The sequence below is a fragment of the Crotalus tigris genome, unplaced genomic scaffold, assembly GCF_016545835.1.
Source record: "Crotalus tigris isolate CLP2741 ecotype Arizona unplaced genomic scaffold, ASM1654583v1 scf7180000018818.712119, whole genome shotgun sequence".
NCBI lineage: Eukaryota > Metazoa > Chordata > Lepidosauria > Squamata > Viperidae > Crotalus > Crotalus tigris.
In genome coordinates, this window is record NW_024097211.1 from 82169 (window position 1) to 103508 (window position 21340).

The window sequence follows — 21340 nt, forward strand, 5'->3', positions numbered from 1 at the left end:
ATGGTAACTTCTCTATATGTTGAATGCCATTTATCATAAATTAGGGCAGTGGTGGCGAACCTATGGCATGGGTGTCAAAGATGGCACTTGGAGCCCTCTCTGTGGGCATACCTGCCGTTGCCCCAGCCTTGCCTCCCCCCACGACCCGTTCCTCTCCATCAGCCCCCCTGAAGGAGAGTTGCCCCTGAGCGTGGCCCACACGGAGCAGGGCAGCCAAGGACATAGCAGTCAGGCAGCGTAGACAAGACTCTGCCCTCACACCCCATCATGCACAGTTGATGCTGCAGGGCACGGGCAGAGAGTGGGACCGTCATAGCGCTGCTGGGCTGCCTGGGCGATCTGCGGTGGGCCCTGGAGGCGGTGAGTGGCCCTGCGGGCAAGCGGGGCAGGGGATGGGGGGTGGAATGGGGGTGGGGCAGGGGGTGGAGCGGGGCAGGGCCAGTTTTGGGGCACTTGGTCTCTAAAAGGTTCACCATCACTGAATTAGGGAAAGTAGTGGAATATTAAACAATTCAATTTCCATTGAGCTTTCTTGAACTAACATGAACTGAAAACTTACCTAGGAGTAAGTTTATTTATGCTTACTTGGTCCATTCAATTGCCCTTCTAAATGGACTGAAACCATTTAAATCTTCAATTAGTTTTAGGCTTAGCTCTTTTTTATGACAGTGGAACAACTTGCTTCCAGAAGTTGTGAATGCCCCATCACTGGAAGTTTTTAAGAAGAAATTGGGCAACCATTTGTCTGAAATGGTAGTCGCAATTAATAGCTGACTTAAGGCAAAATAATTACCCTTATTTTTGGCAAAAATGATTGTTCCATGGAACACTAACAATATAACAGTAAACGGTAACATATAAGGAATGGTTGCTGGAATTGGGTCTGTCTAGTTTAATGAAGAGAAGGACGAGGGGGGACATGATAGCAGTGTTCCAATATCTCAGGGGCTGCCACAAAGAAGAGGGAGTCAAGCTATTCTCCAAAGCGCCTGAAGGCAGGACAAGAAGCAACGGGTGGAAATTAACCAAGGAGAGAAGCAACTTAGAACTAAGGAGAAATTTCCTGATAGTTAAAACAATTAATCAGTGGAAGAGCCTGCCTCCACAAGTTGTGAATGCTCCAACACTGGAATTTTTAAAGAAGGGATTGGGCAACCATTTATCTGAAATGGTATAGGGTTTCCTGCCTAAGCACGAGGTTGGACTAGAAGACCTCCAAGATCCCTTCCAACTGTTATTTTTTTCTGTAAATATAAAGCAGCATGTTATATAATTCCAAAAGACACAGTTGGGTAGTGTCTTAACCAAGGCAATATAAAAGAGTGTGCAACCTTTCAAATTCTCTAGAACATTTTACGGTATCTGATAAAATGTAATTATAAGAATGGAAAGAAAGAAGAAAATCCAGGAATCTATTAGGCTCCAGTCTGTATCCTGCCATGAGCTAAATTCATGGGCTCCTGGCCTTTCAGGGTACAAAATTAAATGTTTAATAGAATATAAAGCAAAGAAATATTCTTCTCACAAATATACATATGGAGAAATTAGAAAGATTGCTTTTCACAATTGTATGATTGATATTGTAGAGAGCTTGACCTTTTAAAATCAGTTTGAAAAAATACCTTGTTGGACCTTTAAAAATCATATATTATTGTGTCATTCTCCTGTTAATCGTATAGTAGTAAATAAATTTTCCATTATTGCGTCCTCTTTGCTAATAGATATTTCCACTAATATTTTGGCTTTTTAATTTTGGGGTATTTTAATGCAAAATTGTAACCGTTGTATATTTTTCAAGAACTGTCTGACATAATGTAACAGATTGCCTTCAAAAGTTGTGGGAGCTTCTTCACTGGAAGCTTTCAAGAAGAGACTGGACTGCCATCTGTCAGAAATGGTGTGTAGGGTCTCTGCTTGGGCAGGGAGGGGTTAAACTAGTTGACCTTCAAGGTCCCTCCAACTCTGTTATTCTATAAGTAGGTGACTTATAAGGAGCTATAAGGAGCTGCAGTACCATGGTGAATAATAACAAATTGTTTAATGATCTATGATTACTAAAGTTTCCAAATCAGATAAGGTTAATCTGTTACCAAACAGGACGATGTTTATTCAAAGAAATGAATGCTGAAGTACTTCATAAATCTTATACTGGCCACAAAATATGCATTGTTGTATCACAGCCTTCAACTGGCTTTGAAGATTTTGCCAAGCATATTCAAGAGAAAAGATTAATTTTATTTTCTTATTGTTGCAACTGGTTTAGATCTTAAAAATAAATACTACATGTTGATTTAAAATATCCATTTATTTTAATGTTGATCTGTGTCAGTATGATTTAATAGTGCACAAAACAGATATAAAACCTGTTTCTTCGGTTAAACTCTTGCCCTCCTGTGGTCTTAGGGACAAACCACATATTACATAAATTAGACTGCATGCTACTAACTATCTTCTTTCTCTACTAAATGAGTTTTGGGAAGGGGAAAAGCTCTACTCTGTATATACTTTGGGGAAGAGAAGAACCCAAGATGCATGCTCATATGCTTTGATTAGCTTTTGCATGAGGGTTTAAGAAAAAGAGAAAGAATTACCTAGTGGTATTATGTGAGAGGCGTAAAAAGTATGAAGTTTCAATTTAACTAATTTATTCCTAAAAATCTATGTACAAGAACCTTCTCAACTAATGGTCAGCACTTAGAATTACATAAGGGTCAATGGCAATTAAGGGTGATTAGATTTAGTTCATTTGTGGCTGCAAAGTGATTCTAGGCCAGTGGTTCTCAATCTTTCTAATGCCGTGACCCCATAATACAGTTCCCCATGTTGTGGTGACCCCCAACCACTTATACATCACCGGGTGCCAGGGGCGTGGCCAAAGAAAAGGGGAAAAAATGGCGGACAGCCTTGTTTGGCGACCCCCGTGAAATGGTCATTCGACCCCAAATGAGGTCCCGACCCACAGGATGAGAACCACTGTTCTAGGCTGATTCCTCTGGTTCTCCCAGTTCTCCTATAGAGGACAATGTCATTGTCAATTCTTCAATACAGTGTATTTGCTAGCATATACAATCACTTCTCATTTAGCAACTACTTTCCTTAGCAACCATTCATAGATACCTTGCTAAAAAAGACCCACCATTTTCCAAACAATGCTGCATTTATGACCAAATTTTGCCTGCCTGACAACAAAAGCCTTCCATGTGAAACTTGATTAATATCTGGTCAGTTTCAGGCTGCAATGGGAGCTGGCAGGAGGATTCTGATCAACTAATTGAAGTCAAAGAGCTGAGTTTATGAACGTTTGGTTAGGTATTTTTAAGGAAGTGCTATAATGAAAAGAAAAACAACTCAGGGAAAGATAGCTTGTTTAAGCAATCTCCCCACCCTGTGAAGGGCAAAAAAGAGTCAGGCACAGGGCACTGTATGAGAGCAAAGTTTCATTTACCTGAATAAGATTGTAGCAACCAGTGATCTACATAGCATCTGTTTTCTCTATCTCTTTTTCTCTCAGTCACATGTTCACTTAGCAATCATTTTGCTTAATAACCAAGTTGTTGGAATGGAATGCAGCTGCTAAATGAGGAAAGGATGTACTAATTGCACTGGTTCAATAGAACTAGAATAAGTGACTGATCTTTTTGTAGGTTTGCAGATTTGTTACCACCATCCCCCACCCCCATCCCTAGTTATTCTTTCCTTTTTTAATTTTTCTGGCTTCGTAACAACTTTTTTTATTTTGTATCTGTATCAATCTGGCTAATTTTCCTTCTGTGAGCATTTGTATTCTGAGTCAATCAATAATGTTAAGACAGGGGTCTTCAAACTTGGCCCTTTTATGACTTGTGACTTCAACTCCCAGAATTCCCAACTTCAACTCCCAGCGTGCCTAGCTGAGGAATTCTGGGAGTTGAAGTCCACAAGTCATAAAAAGGGCCAAGTTTGAAGGCCCCTGTGTTAAGGCCATCCTATAAGTTCATGCCATTGATAATAAGGCCAAATGACTGCTGCATTAGCTAGTGTATCTTTTACTAAAATATTTACATTTTAAAAACACAAACAATCATAAAATAATGTCACACTATTTGTGTCTTGTTTATAAGGCCTATGAACTCACCAGGGTAAGGAAACATACACTTATCTCTGTTTAAAAGAGCAGTCTGAAAAAAAACTCTGCATAACCAGTAAGATTAACAAAGAGATGCATGAAACTGCTACTGTTTACTCCCATCTAATTTTGTAGTCCAGACTCAGGAGCATAGCAATCAGGCATACATCTTGCTGAATTATCATTAGACTGTGTATGAGAAACTTGTGTAGTAATAGAAGGCCTAAGTTGCATGTAGAAAATCTAAATTTCATTCTTCAGGTTTCTCTGCCTGGCATCCTGGGTGGCTGTTGACATCTTCATTGGCCTTCATGAGCAAAACTGATCATGGGTCTGCTTCTCTTTAAGCTGCCCTATGATAATGATGATTTTGTCCTTGAGTCAGTCTTTATTTTGGGTGACTATATCAACAAGTCCCTCAGTTTTGTAGGCAGCTTCTTCGTAGGACTGAAAGAAAACAACTTGTATCCAGTACACTTTTCTACCCAAAGCAAGTCTCCATGCCCTCAATTCAACATTTTGATTACTGGCCCAAACTGGATTTCATAAATTAATTTGCTCTACTATAAATCCTTAGCTATTTTTTATAATTAATATGGATGTGCTGACAATGAGGTTAATATCAGGGGTATTTTTGCACATATTTTTCCCAAAGAGAAAGATAAAATTTTAAAAAGTTTAATATATATTGTAAAGGTTAAAAAAAGATCTGGAAGATTGAATCTTTAAGGAAAGCTTAATAGGTATACTAATATTTTTTTAAAGGCTATTTTCTTATCTTATTGTAGATTTCATTTTTCTTCTCCTTTTTCAGACTATTATAGAAAACAACAAATTTTTTGAGCAGTATGAAATTACATATCAGATCTTGAAAAAAGCAGCTGAGATGTACGCCAATGCTAATGGCTCATGTAAGTAGAAGTGTATTTGTTCAGCATTATTCTTATTGTTAGATCAAGTTCAGCCGTTGCTAAGCAATTTGGAAAATGACAAAATTGGAATCCATGTGTATGAGAGCAGAGTATGAATAACCACATGAAGACATTTCAGAGCAATGATCCTTTCCTAACGTGGTAAACATTTTCTAATGTTCTTTTTTATGGACGTGGAATTTATAACCATGCTGGAGTACACATCTGAATGTCACACTAATGCCCCAATTTCGTAAAAATATTTAGATTTCATGTAGCTTTTTATGATGTGTAACAACATTGATTTTAGTATTAATCTAATTTCCACATGAAAGTTTGTTTATTAATTTTGGCCACAAATACTTTACCTCAGGCTGGGAAACAACGCTAGAGACTGTCAAAACATTTAAAAGGCTTTCTTTGAAAAATGGATTGGCTTCACTTTATGAAGTGTTAAAGCAGTGTGTGTCCCTGAAGGTTCATTACAACTGCTTTGATAACTACCCCAGTTATCTCTGCAAACCTACCTGTACACAGATAATTCCTCCATTTGGATCACCAGTGAAACAAATGGTATGTGAAGGCAACCAGAAAAAAATACTTGGAGTAGCCATGACAAACGTTCTAGATGCAGATGTTTTAGCTCCTTGAACTTTTCCCATGGGAATACACTTCGCAAAGCGACCGTTTGATGACTTTGTAGACCCCAAAAGGACTTCCCAATACAATGCACAGTGTACTTAGGCACTAATGCCCATTATAATCTAGATGAATGCTTAATCACTGTTGACCTTGTTTCCCCAACATTGCACAAGGCAGCAGTAGGGTGCTACTATGCTTAAATATCTGTGCATATAAGTTGGGGGTCTCCAAATTTTTCAGCTCATTAATCCCCTTCATGAAGTTTCAGATTGTTGAGCAATCCCTACGTGTTTGTTATATGAAAATTAATAAATGCTACTAATAGTAACATCAACTCTTTGGATAGTCCCATTGACCGTTGGAGGTCAATATTGATCACCTTGGAGAATTCTGGTGTTTGTGTATGTGTGTGTGTGTAAAATGCGACCAAAGATATATGTTTGTTTCCTCTTCTGAAGATTACATTTAATAGTAAAGATGGTACATTTATCAGCAATAAGTAAGTTACTACTATTTAGCTTCACTGTACTCTCACGATTGCTATATGGTTAGGGGTAATGTCAATGTTGCGTGTCTTTAAATAAAAGAGTCACTAAAATAACATACTGTGCTTGTACTAATTATTTGTATTAAGATTAGTTCTTGCTTGTTCTTAATGTTATTTTATATTGGGATTTTCATTTGATCCAAGATTTATGTTAAAGTCTCAGTGCTATATTTCAGCGGAAGAAATAGAGAACATTAAGAAGTTCATGAATGATACAACAACGCAGTGGAGGCACTTGTCAGTTGAAGTGAGAAGTGTTCGGAGTATGTTAGAAGAAGTCATTTCTAACTGGGATCGATATAGCAATACAGTCGCCATTTTGCAGGCCTGGCTTGAAGATGCTGAAAAAATGCTGAATCAGCCTGAACATGCTAAAAAGGTAAGGAATGTTTGTTGCCTTAACTACTTTACCATGTATTTGTTAGATTTATATTCAACAACTGTGGAAACAGGTTGAACTGAGAGGCAGTAATGTCTCAACATGACCCCGTGAGCTTCCACATCTGAAATATGACTACCTCTATTTTATTTATTTATTTTTAACATTTATAAATAAATAAAGATGGCTGTCCATCTTACCACAGGGTAATTCTGGGTGGCTTAAAGTCATAAAAGATAAATGCACATGCGCGCACGCACGCGCGCGCGCACACATACACACACACAAACATCAATTAATATAAGCAATAGTAAGAGCACTTAGACTTATATACCGCTTCACAGTGCTTTACAGCACTCTCTAAGCGGTTTTCAGAGTCAGCGTATTTCCCTCAACAATTGGAAGGATGGAAGGCTGAGTCAACCTTGAGCCGGTAAGGATCGAACTCCTGGAGTGAACAGTGAGTTAGCTTGCAGTCCTGCATTCTAACCATTGTGCCACCACAGCACATACTACAATTCAATTATAGATTGGGAGAGCAGGGGCAAGAGGGGAGGTGGGATCTGTTGTTAATCAATCACCTTCACTGTGATGCTCCCTCACGGGCCCAAAGCTAAATTGCAGAACCAGTTCTGTAGGCCATTATGAAAGGTTGGGGCCAACCTCACATTGGAAGACAAGATGTTCCAGAGGGGAGGTGCAATGGCAGAGAAGGCTTTCTCCTGCACTCATTAGGCAGAATATTTGGCCAAAGGGGCCAGCAGCATGCCATTACTTCTTTCTTTTCTCCAAGCCTCAGCCTTTAGCTCAGAAGCTAAAAAGCAGACTGAAAAAATCTGTCTTCATGCCTAGTCAGTGGCATAAAATGAAGCAATCTCACTTGATAATGTCACATATTTTAGTACCTTTTTATATAGGAGGATTCAATTGTTGAAGTATCTTAGACTTAAAGAATTTAGGGAAGGTATATGCAACGTGCTGCTCTAAATATTGCTATATGTCAGCTCTCAGTATTTCTCACCAGTGACCTTGCTAATTAGAATTATTTAGAATTGAAGTTCAGAAGCATCAGACAAGACTTTAAAGCATTGGATCTTTAAAGCAAATTGGCAGGAATCTCATCTTAGGAAAAAAACTCTTGTGTTATATTCCAAATACCTACTCCTATTTGCCTGTAAATAGAAGTATTTTTTTTTTTTAAGAAGCCGTGTGTCTTTCAGGACAAGAGTCCCTTCTCAATATAACAGCAGAAGCTGAAGTGTACATAAATAGGAAATGCAGAATAGTTAACAATTTTTCCAACATCTGTAAACTGAGAGTATCCATGCAAATGAGAAGGTATAAATATTTCACGTTGGTGGAGAGAAAATTCCACAGCAAGGGGGCCACAACAGAAAAGGTGGTTTAATTTCCTAAGAAATATTTAGCATAAAGGATAGGATTTTTTCAGCAATATTACCTATATTCTTCCTAGGATTTCTTCCGGCATTTACCACAATGGATTCAGCAACATACTGCAATGAATGATGCCGGTAATTTTCTGATTGAAACATGTGATGAGACTGTTTCCAGAGATTTAAAACAACAATTGCTCTTGCTAAATGGACGATGGAGAGAATTATTTATGCAAGTTAAACAAGTATGTCCTCGGAGGCTTTCTTCCTATAGTTACAAACCACTGTTGCACAGAACTATGTTAATAAGTAATTTAGTTTTTAAATTTAAATAAAGATTTGTATATCATTCATTCCATTTTCTGTCTGAAAAGAAAAAGACATATTTCATAAAAAGAATGCCATAGAATTATGTTGAATGGAATTTAAACTTTTGCTTAATGTTCTGCTGACTCTTCCTTACTTCTATATTCTTGTATCTATTTTCTGTGCTTTTGCAGTATGCTCGGGCTGATGAATTAGACAGAATAAAGAAGGAATATTTGGATGGAGTGGCTGCCTTGTCTGCTTTTATTGATGATGCAAAGAGGAAAATCCACGCACATTTAGAAGTGTCCTTTCTAAACGTAAAGTTGTTTGTCCAAGAAATGGAGGCAAGTTAATTAGCCTTATTTCTATGTAGCGCTGCTTTAGAGTTTTTTTCTGCTTTTTGGGGCAAGAGCATTTTTAAAGACATTGGGATATATCCTCATAGTTCTCTTAACTGCTATTACCACTTTCCTGTTGTGATTTTAAGACTGTTTTCTGTAACTCATATGCCTCTCCTTGCGTTTCCAGTGTGAACTATTTAAATGGAATTGTTATCTCCTTCCAACACTTTGTTTTCAATATTTTTTAAAACAAATTAGCAACATAGAAATGAATCTCTAATGAATGTTCTAATAAAATAATTTTACAAAAATTTTGCATTAAAAACCTTCAAAGTTTGCAGCTTAATATGTATGCTGCTTAAATGGTTATGGTACATTGCATTTAATATGCGATGCCATTAATTAATGCAATTGAAGGAAAGGATGTTAATTCTTAAGGCCCGGTCTTCTCTCCCACAACTAATAGGAGATTGAGCTCCATTTCTTAAAAGCTTTGTATTTTTACGCATAGTTATTTGGAACAAAAATATTACAGGATATTAAACAAAAAGCACTCATTATGGAAACCCAGTACAAGATGATAACAAGGACAGCACAAATGGTTACCAAGGAAATTCCACAAGAAGAAGTCAATGAAATGCTTGCACGAATGCAAAGAATCAAAGGACAGCTCAGCAAGGTAGTTACTATTCAAGTAATTTCTTAAATTATCCTAAATTACATCCCTTTGCTGGCTGAGGAATTCTTGGAGTTGAAGTCCACAAGTCTTAAAGTGGCTAAGGTTGAGGACCCCTGCTCTAATGAGAGAGATAAGAATGGGATTGATTTATGTTTCTTTGCTGTATTTAATTATTTTAGGGCTAGACCGGAGACTTTCAGTATGTTCCAACTGCTTCTATCTAATAATGTATTCCTTAAACTTATTTCAGATGTGAATATGAAATCAGTTTAAGGAAGACATTATTCTTTCTATCCATCTTTACTGCCACTCACCCACCCCTTTAAGAACTGCAATTATACATAATGAATCATGTATTTTTGAGAAAACAAAAGGGAAAATAAAGATGACTACAAAAAGAAAAAGAAGAAATTGAACGTGTATGATATATACAACAAGGCTGCGAACCTTGGAATGAAAAAAAGGCATATTATACAAATAGTTTCAATATATACACTGAAATCTTTATCCAATCATTCCCCCCAAAAAACAAATTTGTGGGAACTACGAAGAAGGAAGATATTCATTGTGCTATATACAATCACCACTGGATATCAGAAGAAAAACATCCTATTTGTGCAAATATACCCAAAGGACTATACAGGTGGTCCTCGTTTAGCTACTGCCTCATTTAGCAACCGCTCTCAGTGATGACACAGATAGAAAAGTAACTTTATGACTAATCCTTGAATTTCCAGCTTCCACAGGTCTGTAAAGTGAAGGAAAGCTGAAGTAAAAGATCATAAGCATAGTTGCAAGTTTACTTAGAGACCATTTCACTTAACAGCTGAGTTGCTGGTCCTAATTTGGTTTGTTAAATGAGGACTACCTATATTTGAAAATCAACATAAAATTAAGTAATTGTGTTAATAGTTGAGGAGATTTAGCTTGCATTAAATAGATATGTACATGTATATAGACAGACAGGTGCACACATATATACCAATGCACACAATCATATCTAATCATTCTATGTATCTATGTGTGAGAGATTTGTGTTAAATTTTCATACATGGTTTTTAAAATATTTCTGTTGGTATTAGGTGAAGGAGTTTTGCCCAGTTGTGCTGTTTGATTCACAAGAATTACTTCCTCATCTTGAAGAATTAGAGAAACAAATTACACATTTTCATGAATCTCTTGACAAGATAAATGAAATTATTTCTATATTAGATCCTGAAGCCCAGCCTGCTCATGTTTTTAAACAGCAACACCAGGTATTTCTCGTGAATGCTCTGAATATGTTTTGTTTTAGTATTTATTTGGAAAAAAAGTATGAATAATTGATCTGTGAATAACTTTCAACTTTAAACAAAATTTTAAGTGATTTCTAAGTCACATAATTTACTTTTACTGGACTACATTAAACCGAAGCTGAAAAGAGGAAAGCATAGAATGGGGGCAACACACATGTCTAACATGCAGAAGTTCTCATAACAGGGATTCTGGCAATTCAGGAAGCTAGGAGATATATGATTATGGGATAACTTCCAAAGACAGTAAGCAATTGTGGACTGAAATTTTATCTATCTGAAATATCCGCTTGGCAATGTATGCAGTGGAGACGCATGTTAATCAACCCATATGACCTGAATGTTTGAATCCTCTGAAGAACCTGCAATTTTAGTTTAGATACAGCACTTCAAACTAATAATTTCATGAATGATAATCCAGTTATTGGTTTTCTTTTTGCTGTTTTGCTGAAGTTACAAATTTTCAAGTGATTTATATTCCAGTAATAAACATTTTAATATACCAGTAAGGTGGTGTGTAATATTTTAAAAATTGTACTTGTTCAAGATGTTAAGTTTTAATTACTTGTTATAAGGAGCACTTGCCAGTCTGGAAATAGACATTGGCATTTTGTGGATTACAATTACAACTACAATTACTTTTTTTCCAAAATGACACATTAAAAGAACAGAGCTAAGTACTAATTCTTGAGTACTGATTCTCAAGAATCATTCAAAGTAGCAAATGTTATCTGGGTATGGAATTATAGTCTTTAAATAATTAAGTTGCTGGAATGTAACATTATTATACCAGATAAAAAAATAAGTATTCTTTTATAGAAAATAAAGTAGGATTGAAAGAAACACTTCAAAGTTGTCAACTCTGTTTGTCTTACTGTCCAAAATATGCTTATTTTAATATTTTCATCTTTTTAAAGGATCTGGTAGCTTATCAAGAAAACTGCAAAAAAGCCTTGTTATTAGTTGAAAGAAATAGTCAGATTATCACAAAGCTTCTGGCTTCAAGTAAAGTGTTAAATCACTTCAGCTTTTCTGTACTTCAGAAGAAAATGGTGGAAATTCAAGCTGCTTTTCAGGTAATCTTTTTCAACTGTAGTAATGTCACTAAATTTTTAACATTATTTCCCAACATGAAAAAAAAAACATGTGAAACAAAGCCAATTTGACTAAGGTATATTAAAACAATAATAATAATTAATAATTAAAATAACAATAATTCAAAATAGCCTCTGATCAATGATATTATAGAAAGAATAATACAAATATGGTCTGCAGTGCTAAAGGCACAAGATACTCAGGGATCATTGCAACCTTTTGTTAAAATAAAAAATACAAATTTAGTTTTGGGGGAAACGAGTTAAGATAGAAATCACTTATGGTTGCTTACAGTGCTTAAAAATATCGGGTCTTAGTGAGGCTTTCAGGAACTTGGCAGTATACATTTTAGAGAAAAGATGAGGTATGGGAGGTGTTCAAAGTCTTTTTCTCTTGCACAATCCTGACTCAATTTCTGACTGTTAAGTTGATCTTGCTGAGACAGTGACAGAAGAAGAGAAATACCTGTGCGATACAGATAGCTGTTCTAGAAGCCCCAATATTTTTTGAGAGTTCCTGTGATCTACAATTGATATCAGTATCAGACCCCATACAAAGGGTTTTTTTCCCTTTCTGCTTATCTTGAACACTATCTATTACTCTTAACATCACATGTCCTGTTGAAGCTACACTTAAATGTTTATTGTGAGTAGGTGAGATGAAAGGAATGTAACTCGAAGTTATGGAGGGTAGAATTATTTCCCTTAATTTTTCAGGGAAGTATTATTTAATGATGTTCTAGTAATGATGTCTAGTAATTCTAAATATTAGAATCCTATCTAAGCTTGGCTTGTGCACTAATTAAGAAGTTGAGATGATATAACTACAATTATTTCCAGGTCATATTCACATTAACATAGATTCAATTTCAGAGGAGTAAGATTGTTTATATGTGGCACCTGAAAACATAAAAAGGAGTGTGTAAGCTTTTTTATTCCTAAGAACTCCTCATGAGACAAAATGTTACAGAAAAACACAGGAAATAGCAACTAGAGTTGTTGTTCTCAAAGTCCAGATATTTAAGCCCTTTGGAGCAGAGTTTGAAGACTTTCCCAAGAGATTGTAGACTGCATGCAAAGTCAGCAGTAGTACTGTTGATATCAGATAGTACTTAATCTTGAAGGAAAATGGAAAGATATTTCTCCTTTCTTGTAATACTGAAAGTCCAAAGATGTGACCTCAGTTTGGTAAAGCAGAAATAAAGAAACATTATAATATTTTTCCTCAAATGTAAATTATAATTTTAGTTAGTGCACAAAATGAAATATAAGACAAATTGTCCAGCATTGCAGGTTTTTTTTTTCCTATTTTCATTTATGAAGGATATGGTGCAGAAGACCGGTGATTGGAAGAAAAATGTTGAGGTAAATAGTCGTTTGATGAAGAAATTTGAAGAATCTAGAACAGAGTTGGAAAAAGTTCTCCAGACTGCCCAATGCTGTCTAAAAGAAAAAGGCAATCCTGAAGAACTTCTCCGGAAACATACGGTGAGTAGAACTTCTTATTCTGTTTCTGTTATATTTCATATTGCTAATTAAAATATCTTTGTAGGTAATAACACCTAGCCAACTATAGCTAATGCCAAAAAGCCAACAGGGTGGAAATAACTTGGAAATACTAAGGGTATAGGTTAAAATAGGAGATAAAAATTATTCCCCCAAAAAAACAAGTGTTAGTTTGTTTTTGTTTTAGTACACATTTAACTAAATTTAATTATTTGATTTAATTACCAATAATCAGCACATTAAATGGACAAAGCCATGTAAATTTTTCTTCGCTATAATACAGAACTGTTTTTTTTTATTGCCATCTTGCAGGATCTTTGGAAAGTCCCAATTTAGACTAAAGCCTTTATATTCTGTGATATTCTTCCATCCAAGTGCTCATCCAGGGAGCTTCTGTCTTCTAAGAACCGTAGTATTAACCACTCTGTTCTTTGCTTTAGTTTGATCTAGGTTGAAAGCCTTGTGCCTTCATAATCTGCATAAGAAAAAATTTCTACTTCCAAATTGCAGGTGCTCATTATGGGTTGGAGTCATATGGAAATTAAAGGATTAGCATAACCCTATTCCTATAGCCCAGCGGTTCCCAACCTATGGGTCGTGACCCCATTTGGGGTCGATCGACCATTTTACGGGGGTCGCCAAACAATGCGATCCGCCATTTCTCCCCTCGGGGTGGCGCCGCGCATGCGCGCCGTGCATGGGGGTGGCGCCGCACATGCGCGGCACGCTCGTGTGACAGGGGTCGCCGTCACACAAATATTGAGAAATGCTGCTATAGCCTAACCCTATAGAGCTGTAGTGGTACAGTGGTTAAAATGCAGTATCGCAGACTAATTCTGATGACTGCCAGGGGATTGATCCTGACCAACTCAAGGTTGATTCAGCCTTCCATTCTTCTGAAGCCGGTAAAATGAGGACCCAGATCATTGGGGGCAATATGCTGACTCTGTAAAACCTCTTAGAGAGGGTTGTAAAGCACTGTGAAATGGTATATAAGTCTGAGTGCTATTGATATTCTTCCTACTGGCCCACCTACCTCCATGTTTTTCAAGAAAAAAATAGCACAGATAAAAATTGCATCCAGTTGTCATAAGATCAACCTCAATCATACAATCTAAGTTTCCTGTATTGGTACATAGTATAAAATTTATACTAGTAACCTTCTGCTTCCCCTAGCAACAATATTAACATTGAAATATGTGATAAATTTCAAAACCAGGAATTTTTCAGTCAGTTGGACCAAAGGGTGCTCAATGCTTTCCTGAAAGCTTGTGATGAACTTACTGACATCCTTCCTGAGCAAGAGCAACACACCCTTCAGGAAGCTGTGCGGAAATTGCACAAGCAGTGGAAGGTGAGTTTTGCCAACCAGCTTTAGTTATAAGTTGTTTTTCTCTGTGTGGGGTCCCTCAAGTCTCTTGATTCTTAGAGTAGTTCCAGCAGTTTTCACGGCAAGATCTCAGAAGTAGTCTGCCTTTGCTTGCTTCCTAGGGCTGAGAGCGAGTGACTGGCCCAAGGTCACCCAGCTGGCTTTGTGCCTAAGGTGAACTAAAATATTCAGTTTCCCAGTTTCTGTCTTGTTGCTTTAACCACTACACCAGACTAGTTCTCCTGGCTATAAGGTATATAGCCACAGAATCCATTCTGTCGGAGGAAGAAGAGTCACCTGTGCAGTTTATTATTCTCAGTTATTCCTGTCTAAGCACCATGAAAAATTCTTGCCTATTAGTTTATGTACTTTCACAGGTTTACTCAACTCTGGTTTCTTAATTAAAGATACCAGAAAAAACGTCATTTTATCTTAAAGAGTATTTTTAATCATAATGGGGTAGGTTACACAATTATTTTATTTCATGTTTTAAACTTCTTATTTCTGCTGTGATTTTGTGATGCATGAACAGCTTCCCCCTCTCCCCCCGTTCTTCTTTATGGTGTAACATTGCATTGCATTTTCAAAGAAAGTTAGTCCCCTGAAGTTGTTCAGAAAAACATTCCTACAGTTTTAATCTTACTGTAACTGATTTGTGGCTGCTTCATCTGTATATCATCTAAGAGACACAAATAATTCATTTGCATAGTTTCACAAAGGGAACATCTAGTTATTTACATTATATAATTATCCATTGTATAAAGTTATATTACACAAGCTTATAACTTTCAGAAAATAAAAAATGACACCATAGACTCAGTGATGTCCATTTGAGTTATGGTAAAAGAGAAAACTGATAGACAATATTACATTTTCATTTTAGCCCAATGACTTGATGATTAACAACTTGGAGGATATTAGGAGTATAAATTAAAATTTCAAATAAAAATATTACCGAAAAATGTAATGACATACAGATAGTCCTCGAGTTAGGACCACAATTGAGCCCAAAATTTCTGTTGCTAAGTGAGACATTTGTTAAGCAAATGTTGTCCCATGTTAACGATCTGTCTTGCCACAGTTGTTAAGTGAAGCATTGCAGTTGTTAAATTAGTAACACGGTTGTTAAGCGGATCTGGCTTCCCCTTTTGTTTGTCAGAAGTTCACCAAAAGGGATCACATGACCCTAGGACACTGCGACTGTCATAAATATGAACCAGTTCCCAAGCATCTGAATGTTGATGATGTGACCATGGGGGTACTGCAACGGTGGTAAATAGTCATAGGTCACATTTTTCACTGCCGTTGTAACTTCAAACAGTCATTAATTGAACTTTTGTAATTCGAGGACCACCTGTATATGAATCTCTACAACATAGAAAGCACATTCATATGGGACAGGGAAGTTCAAGCATCTTAGTTATTCCCACTGAAACTAATGATCTGGCTTGGTGCTGGTTGGTGTGCTCGATTTCTTAAAAAGAGAACTGACTGAGTTTCATATCAACTTCTTTCCCCACTTTCAATTATGATGCAGGATCTCCAGTCAGAAGCTCCATACCATTTACTCCGCTTAAAAATAGAAGTGGAAAAAAGCAAACTCCTAGTAACAGTGCAAGAATGTCACACTGAACTCAATCGACAGCATGAGCTCATGACCAAGGAGAGCAGTGAAAAAATAATTAAGGAGCACAAGGTAATTCTACCTCTTTGCTTAAATAGCCATAGAGTTTTTCTCTGTATTTTGTTATCTGCCTTGACTCCTTAAAAATAAAGGAATATGTAGTATAGAAAACATTGCTGTCCTGTTCCAAATTTTTCTGCTTGGCGTTATGCCTATGATTCCAGCATAAACATTATATATGAGTGAGTGATATTTTTAGTATAAAATTTGACACTTTATGTTAGCGATTGATCTATTACATATTGATCTTAGAATTTCATCTACATTACTATTCAGCATATTTGTGCAATGTTATTTGGAACAATAAGAGCTTAGATTCACAAAAAATTATAATTAAAATATCATGTTTCATTTAGACTGGTACAGTGAAATTTGTAATTTATTTATTTGATTTCTACAGCCATCCATCTCAACCAGTGACTCTGAGTGGCTTATGGTTCTTTGGGTTTAACCATTATGCATGCGTACAACCAAGTTCATTTTGAAAATATGATTGACATAATATGTTGCTGTCTTCTTTGCCAGTACATTACAACATCAGATATCCTGATGTGTCTTTTCAGGATCTGTTGTTTTCCTATGGTTCTTGTTTATTATTGTTAAGTGATTGAAAGCACCATCTTCAGTATTAACACAATTTACATACTGATTTAATAATGCTTCTTACTTCTTAGGAGACACGCATTGTGTTGTACTACATATAAAATCTCTACCCATGAAATTCCCAGATCAATAGAATTATTATTGAGACAGTTCACTAGACATTTTTAACAGATCTTCAATATAAAATCTCAATAAGGCTTACAAAAAATGCCTTCTGGATACTTTGAAACTGAAGGAATTTAGATTCTTTTCCACAATCAAAAAGTTAAAAAAACACTGCCATTTTCTTAACAGAGATGAAGTATCTTGACATTTTTTTACATTTTTTTTAAAAAGTGAATGTATTTAGTTCTTGAATACCAGATAGAAATTACATTTTTAAAATTTATTTGTGTTGGTATGTAGCTTTCATATACAGCTGTTCATATTAATAATGGAAGAGATGTTCTTTTAAATTTAATATATCAGTGGAGTGAGCAAGTGTTCCTTTTTTATGCTGTCAGATGTTTTTTGGTGACAAAGGGCCTTTACAACAATGTGAGAAACGACAGCAGCTGATTAAAGAACTGTGTTTGAAACTACCAGAATGGGATCCAATTAAAATGACCTCTGAAAGTAGCCAAAAAGATCTCAGTGAACTTAAAACTCAAGTTGCCAGGACCTACATGAAATTAATAAATCAACCAGATAAATGGCAAGAATACAAGAACAGGTAAGCAACTATATGAACAGCTACATCGAAGGCATGGCTATAAAATACAGAACTAGAACTACAATGTCCTTTAATGTTGTAAATACTAATATTGCTTGTCAGAAGCATATAAAGGTTTAAATTGTATGAATAGTAACATCAAAGAACAATACACATAAAAAGTACAGGATCTAGATTAGTTTAGTTTGGAAAGTTGCTATAACTGACTCACTTGAAATTTTCAGCCATTTGAACAAGCAACATTCCTCCCTAGCTGATTAAAAGCCTTTGCTATGCAGAAACTTCAGATGCTAACTTCTTGAGTTCCCTTGATTAATTCACCCACTATTGAGTTCCCTTGATTAATTCACCCACTATTGTTCACCTACTATTGTTCACCTACTATTTGTTTATCCTTCTATGGCTATGTTTCAGATTTTCTGAATTACGAAGCTGGATTTCATCAAAGGAGACACAACTTAAAACAATTAAGAATGATTCAGCTGATACTACTAAATACAAACAGTTTAAAACATCAATAGAGGTATATTAAAATGATTTGAAACTGATGTGTTCTTGTAAAACTAACATATTGACTTGAAGTGGATGAAATTGACAGTGCAAGTTGGCATTTCTCAAGCTTTAAACTAGGCCAAGTAATTTACAACAAATATAAATAATATTATATAAATAGTGAAATGTAAAAAGAACTGGAATTTCCAGGATAAATAAAATCAAGTTACACTGGCTAGAAATTCTACTCTTTAGTAAGAAATGTGTACAATATAATTCAGAAACTTTTGAAAACCCACTGGTTATTTCAAGACAAGATTGTACCAATAAATGTTATTAGAATGATAAGTACATACATGTTTCATATACTTTATACTAGAAAAAATGTATCACAAAAGTACATTGGCACAATCTGCCAAAATAGACCCCATTCTTACCCTGCAGCACTAGTAGTAATGGTTTCTGAATGAATAGCATTGTATAAAAAAAGTGACATTTTTTTAAAATCGCAAAAGCAGGCAGAAGAGAATAATACCTAGTATGTATAGTGACAGAATGTGTACTGAACTTCAAATTTTTATTTTCTAAAAACTGATATAAAAGATACTTCACCCTATTCAGGCAATACATACCAGGATAGAGCTCACTATGTATGCAGTGGACAAGCAGCTTATTCTCTGTAGTCCAAGCTGTGAGAACAGCATACAGCCAGCCAGTTGTCCAGATAGTATCAGCATCAGCATCAAGAAATACTTCCTGCATGGATTTCTACACAGAAAAGCTACATTTCTGTAATCATGGGGAATTGTGTTATTCTTCTGACCGAATAGTTCTTCACTGATGTCACAATGTGACTTGAAGAGGGATCCTCAAGCAATGTTAATGTTCGAGCATATTGGCTTGTGATATATCCACATGTATATATCTCTCGTTTTTCCTAGTAATCTAGTATCACAATTGGCTTTTTCAAAATATTGACATGTTTCGTACATTCTTTGGTAGATTTACTCATGCAAACTAATGTAAATCCAGTTCTATCCGATTTACATTAGACTTCTACTTTTATAATGCTTGTTTGGTGCATCTAATTTTTATATATTAATTCTGTTTCAGGAATTTAGGCAAGATGCCTGCAAGAAGGGAGAAATTATCATCTGGTTGAAATCTAGGCTTGTTGCCTTATCTGAGGTTTCTTCTGAGAGTGAAGTAAAAAAACAAGGGGATGAACTTTCAGTGCTTGCTAGTGACTTTAAGAAAATGTTAGCCTTGTTGTCAGAGGTATATTATAATTACATTATGTTGACTCCAGAAGTGGCCCTTTTTTCTATTATGCATTCAGTTTAGAAAATCAGTAGGATTCTATTGTATTTTAGCAATATAGTCTGAATGTTACTGTAATCAACAATGATGTCTTAACAATGATCAGTGTTTTTCAAATAGCTAGGTGCATCTGAGTACTATTAAGAAAAATCAGAATTATTAATTATTGTACAGTTATGTATGTAATTGTGTCTCTAATGATAAGTTCCCTGGATTTCCATGCATCATTTGAAATTATATTTCAACATATATGTATATGTCCTAAACACATGAGAACCACAACTCATGTTTCCTAGATGCATATATCATGTATTTTTTCTTAAATGTATTTTCTATTCAAATTATACTGTTTGCCTATGAAAATATTGGATTACACACTTGTGATGCAAGTACGTAATCACATAAATTTTTATGTCGAAGTGATAATATGCTGTATGCATCAAAACAAAAGCAGCTGTGTGCACTATGGAGGAAAAAAATTCCAAAATCCATATTAATTTTCCCCTTTGGCAATTTTCCTTCCTCCCATTTGATTCCCTTTCTCCACCCTCAATTCACTTGCACTATGGACAATATGTCAGTTTCTCTTTTTTGAATCATTCATATTTGCTTTCAGAGTTTTTTTCCTAAATAGTTTTGTATTTCTGAAAAGTTCTGCTGGTGTTTACTGTTTGCTGAGTTTGGAAAGTGTTGTTTTGAGCACAAAATCATTATTTTCAGATAGTATTGGGAACATAGAATAGGAGAAAGAAGGTTTGGCTATTGTTATGGCCAATTCTACAATTAATTGTAAAAAATTTCCAAATTAACCTGGAAAGCAAGTCAGGTAGAACAGAGTAAACTCACAAAATATTAATAGAGTACAGTGGAATAGGAGAAATCTATTTATAGCTAGATAGAATTTTTTTAATCACTGTCAGATAATTGGAAAATAATATAGAGACAGCACAATTAATTGGTTGATTATATAATTGTATTGCATTTCAAACTGTTTAAATCGTAAGTCCTATGTATTTAGCACTGAATATTTTTAGAACTTTAATATGTTTTCTGAATACAGATTGAGAAGACATTAGGTGCGGTTGGAGATTGTGTTCAATACACCGAAGAGGTGAAAGGCACATTAGAAGAACTGATCACAAACTCAAAAGAAGCTCAGACAGAAGTTGAAAAAATCTTAGATGTTGATAATTTGTTACAGGCCCAGCAAATCCTTCTCTATCATCAGGTACAATTACCCACACATCAGCTTTCACTGAATGTTTAACAAGTCCTTATATATTATTATTGCTGCAAAGACTAATATCTGAACTGTAGGTAATAGTTAAGAACCCTTTTCACACAGGTTGAATTGGAAAGATGGAACATTTTAATTTTCTGTACTAAGATGCTGAAGGTAAGCATTTAATATTTATTTTAAAAGAGGAGAGCATAAACCTTTTTAAAGTGCCTTTTTGTTATTCCTTTTCTCTTCCCACTCTTTTCTTGTCATTATTCTTCTAATAAGAAACGGCACTTCTTTTCACAATTTATACAGGGAAAATTAGGAACTGCCATCATCTTCACAAACTATATGATAATAGTGTTTGTGATAGCATATTTCTCAGACCATACTTAATATAATACTGTGGCATTAGATTGCTTTTTTCATCAAGGTTTTCCCTGACATTTCTATAGCAACAGCTTAACAACTGCTAGACTGGTCTTGAGGAAGGAAACTGTAAGGAACTGTAAGAGAGTAAAATGCTCCTGGAGTGGAGAGCAGGAAAGGAGAATGGGGTTTCTGGTTTAAGCTATCAGTAGTCACACATAGACAAGGTATGGAAAGAAAAGTTCTTTAAGAGGCAGAGGATGTTTATGACTTCTGTCCTTTATGCTCTTTCAGCCCTCCTCCCTATATCAGAAAGCTTGTGACCTAGCTTCTGAGTCTAAGATATTGCCTGCTAAATGTCAATTTGGTT

General features: G+C 35.6%; 1 protein-coding gene across 20 annotated transcripts in view; it reads left to right on the forward strand.

The window, feature by feature from the left end:
• Nucleotides 1–21340, forward strand: part of SYNE1 (spectrin repeat containing nuclear envelope protein 1) — a 306096-nt gene that overhangs the window by 67907 nt on the left and 216849 nt on the right. For 14 of the 20 annotated variants that reach the window (XM_039356302.1, XM_039356310.1, XM_039356316.1 and 11 more), the window contains 15 exons: nucleotides 4920–5016; nucleotides 6382–6584; nucleotides 8059–8223; nucleotides 8479–8631; nucleotides 9164–9307; nucleotides 10390–10563; nucleotides 11517–11675; nucleotides 13017–13181; nucleotides 14419–14553; nucleotides 16106–16264; nucleotides 17359–17567; nucleotides 17982–18090; nucleotides 19173–19337; nucleotides 20440–20607; nucleotides 20725–20775. In XM_039356302.1, coding sequence (XP_039212236.1) covers nucleotides 4920–5016; nucleotides 6382–6584; nucleotides 8059–8223; nucleotides 8479–8631; nucleotides 9164–9307; nucleotides 10390–10563; nucleotides 11517–11675; nucleotides 13017–13181; nucleotides 14419–14553; nucleotides 16106–16264; nucleotides 17359–17567; nucleotides 17982–18090; nucleotides 19173–19337; nucleotides 20440–20607; nucleotides 20725–20775 — 2256 coding nt within the window. The remainder of the gene's footprint in view (nucleotides 1–4919; nucleotides 5017–6381; nucleotides 6585–8058; nucleotides 8224–8478; nucleotides 8632–9163; nucleotides 9308–10389; nucleotides 10564–11516; nucleotides 11676–13016; nucleotides 13182–14418; nucleotides 14554–16105; nucleotides 16265–17358; nucleotides 17568–17981; nucleotides 18091–19172; nucleotides 19338–20439; nucleotides 20608–20724; nucleotides 20776–21340) is intronic. The other 6 variants (XM_039356325.1, XM_039356323.1, XM_039356309.1 and 3 more) reach the window with 1 other exon arrangement.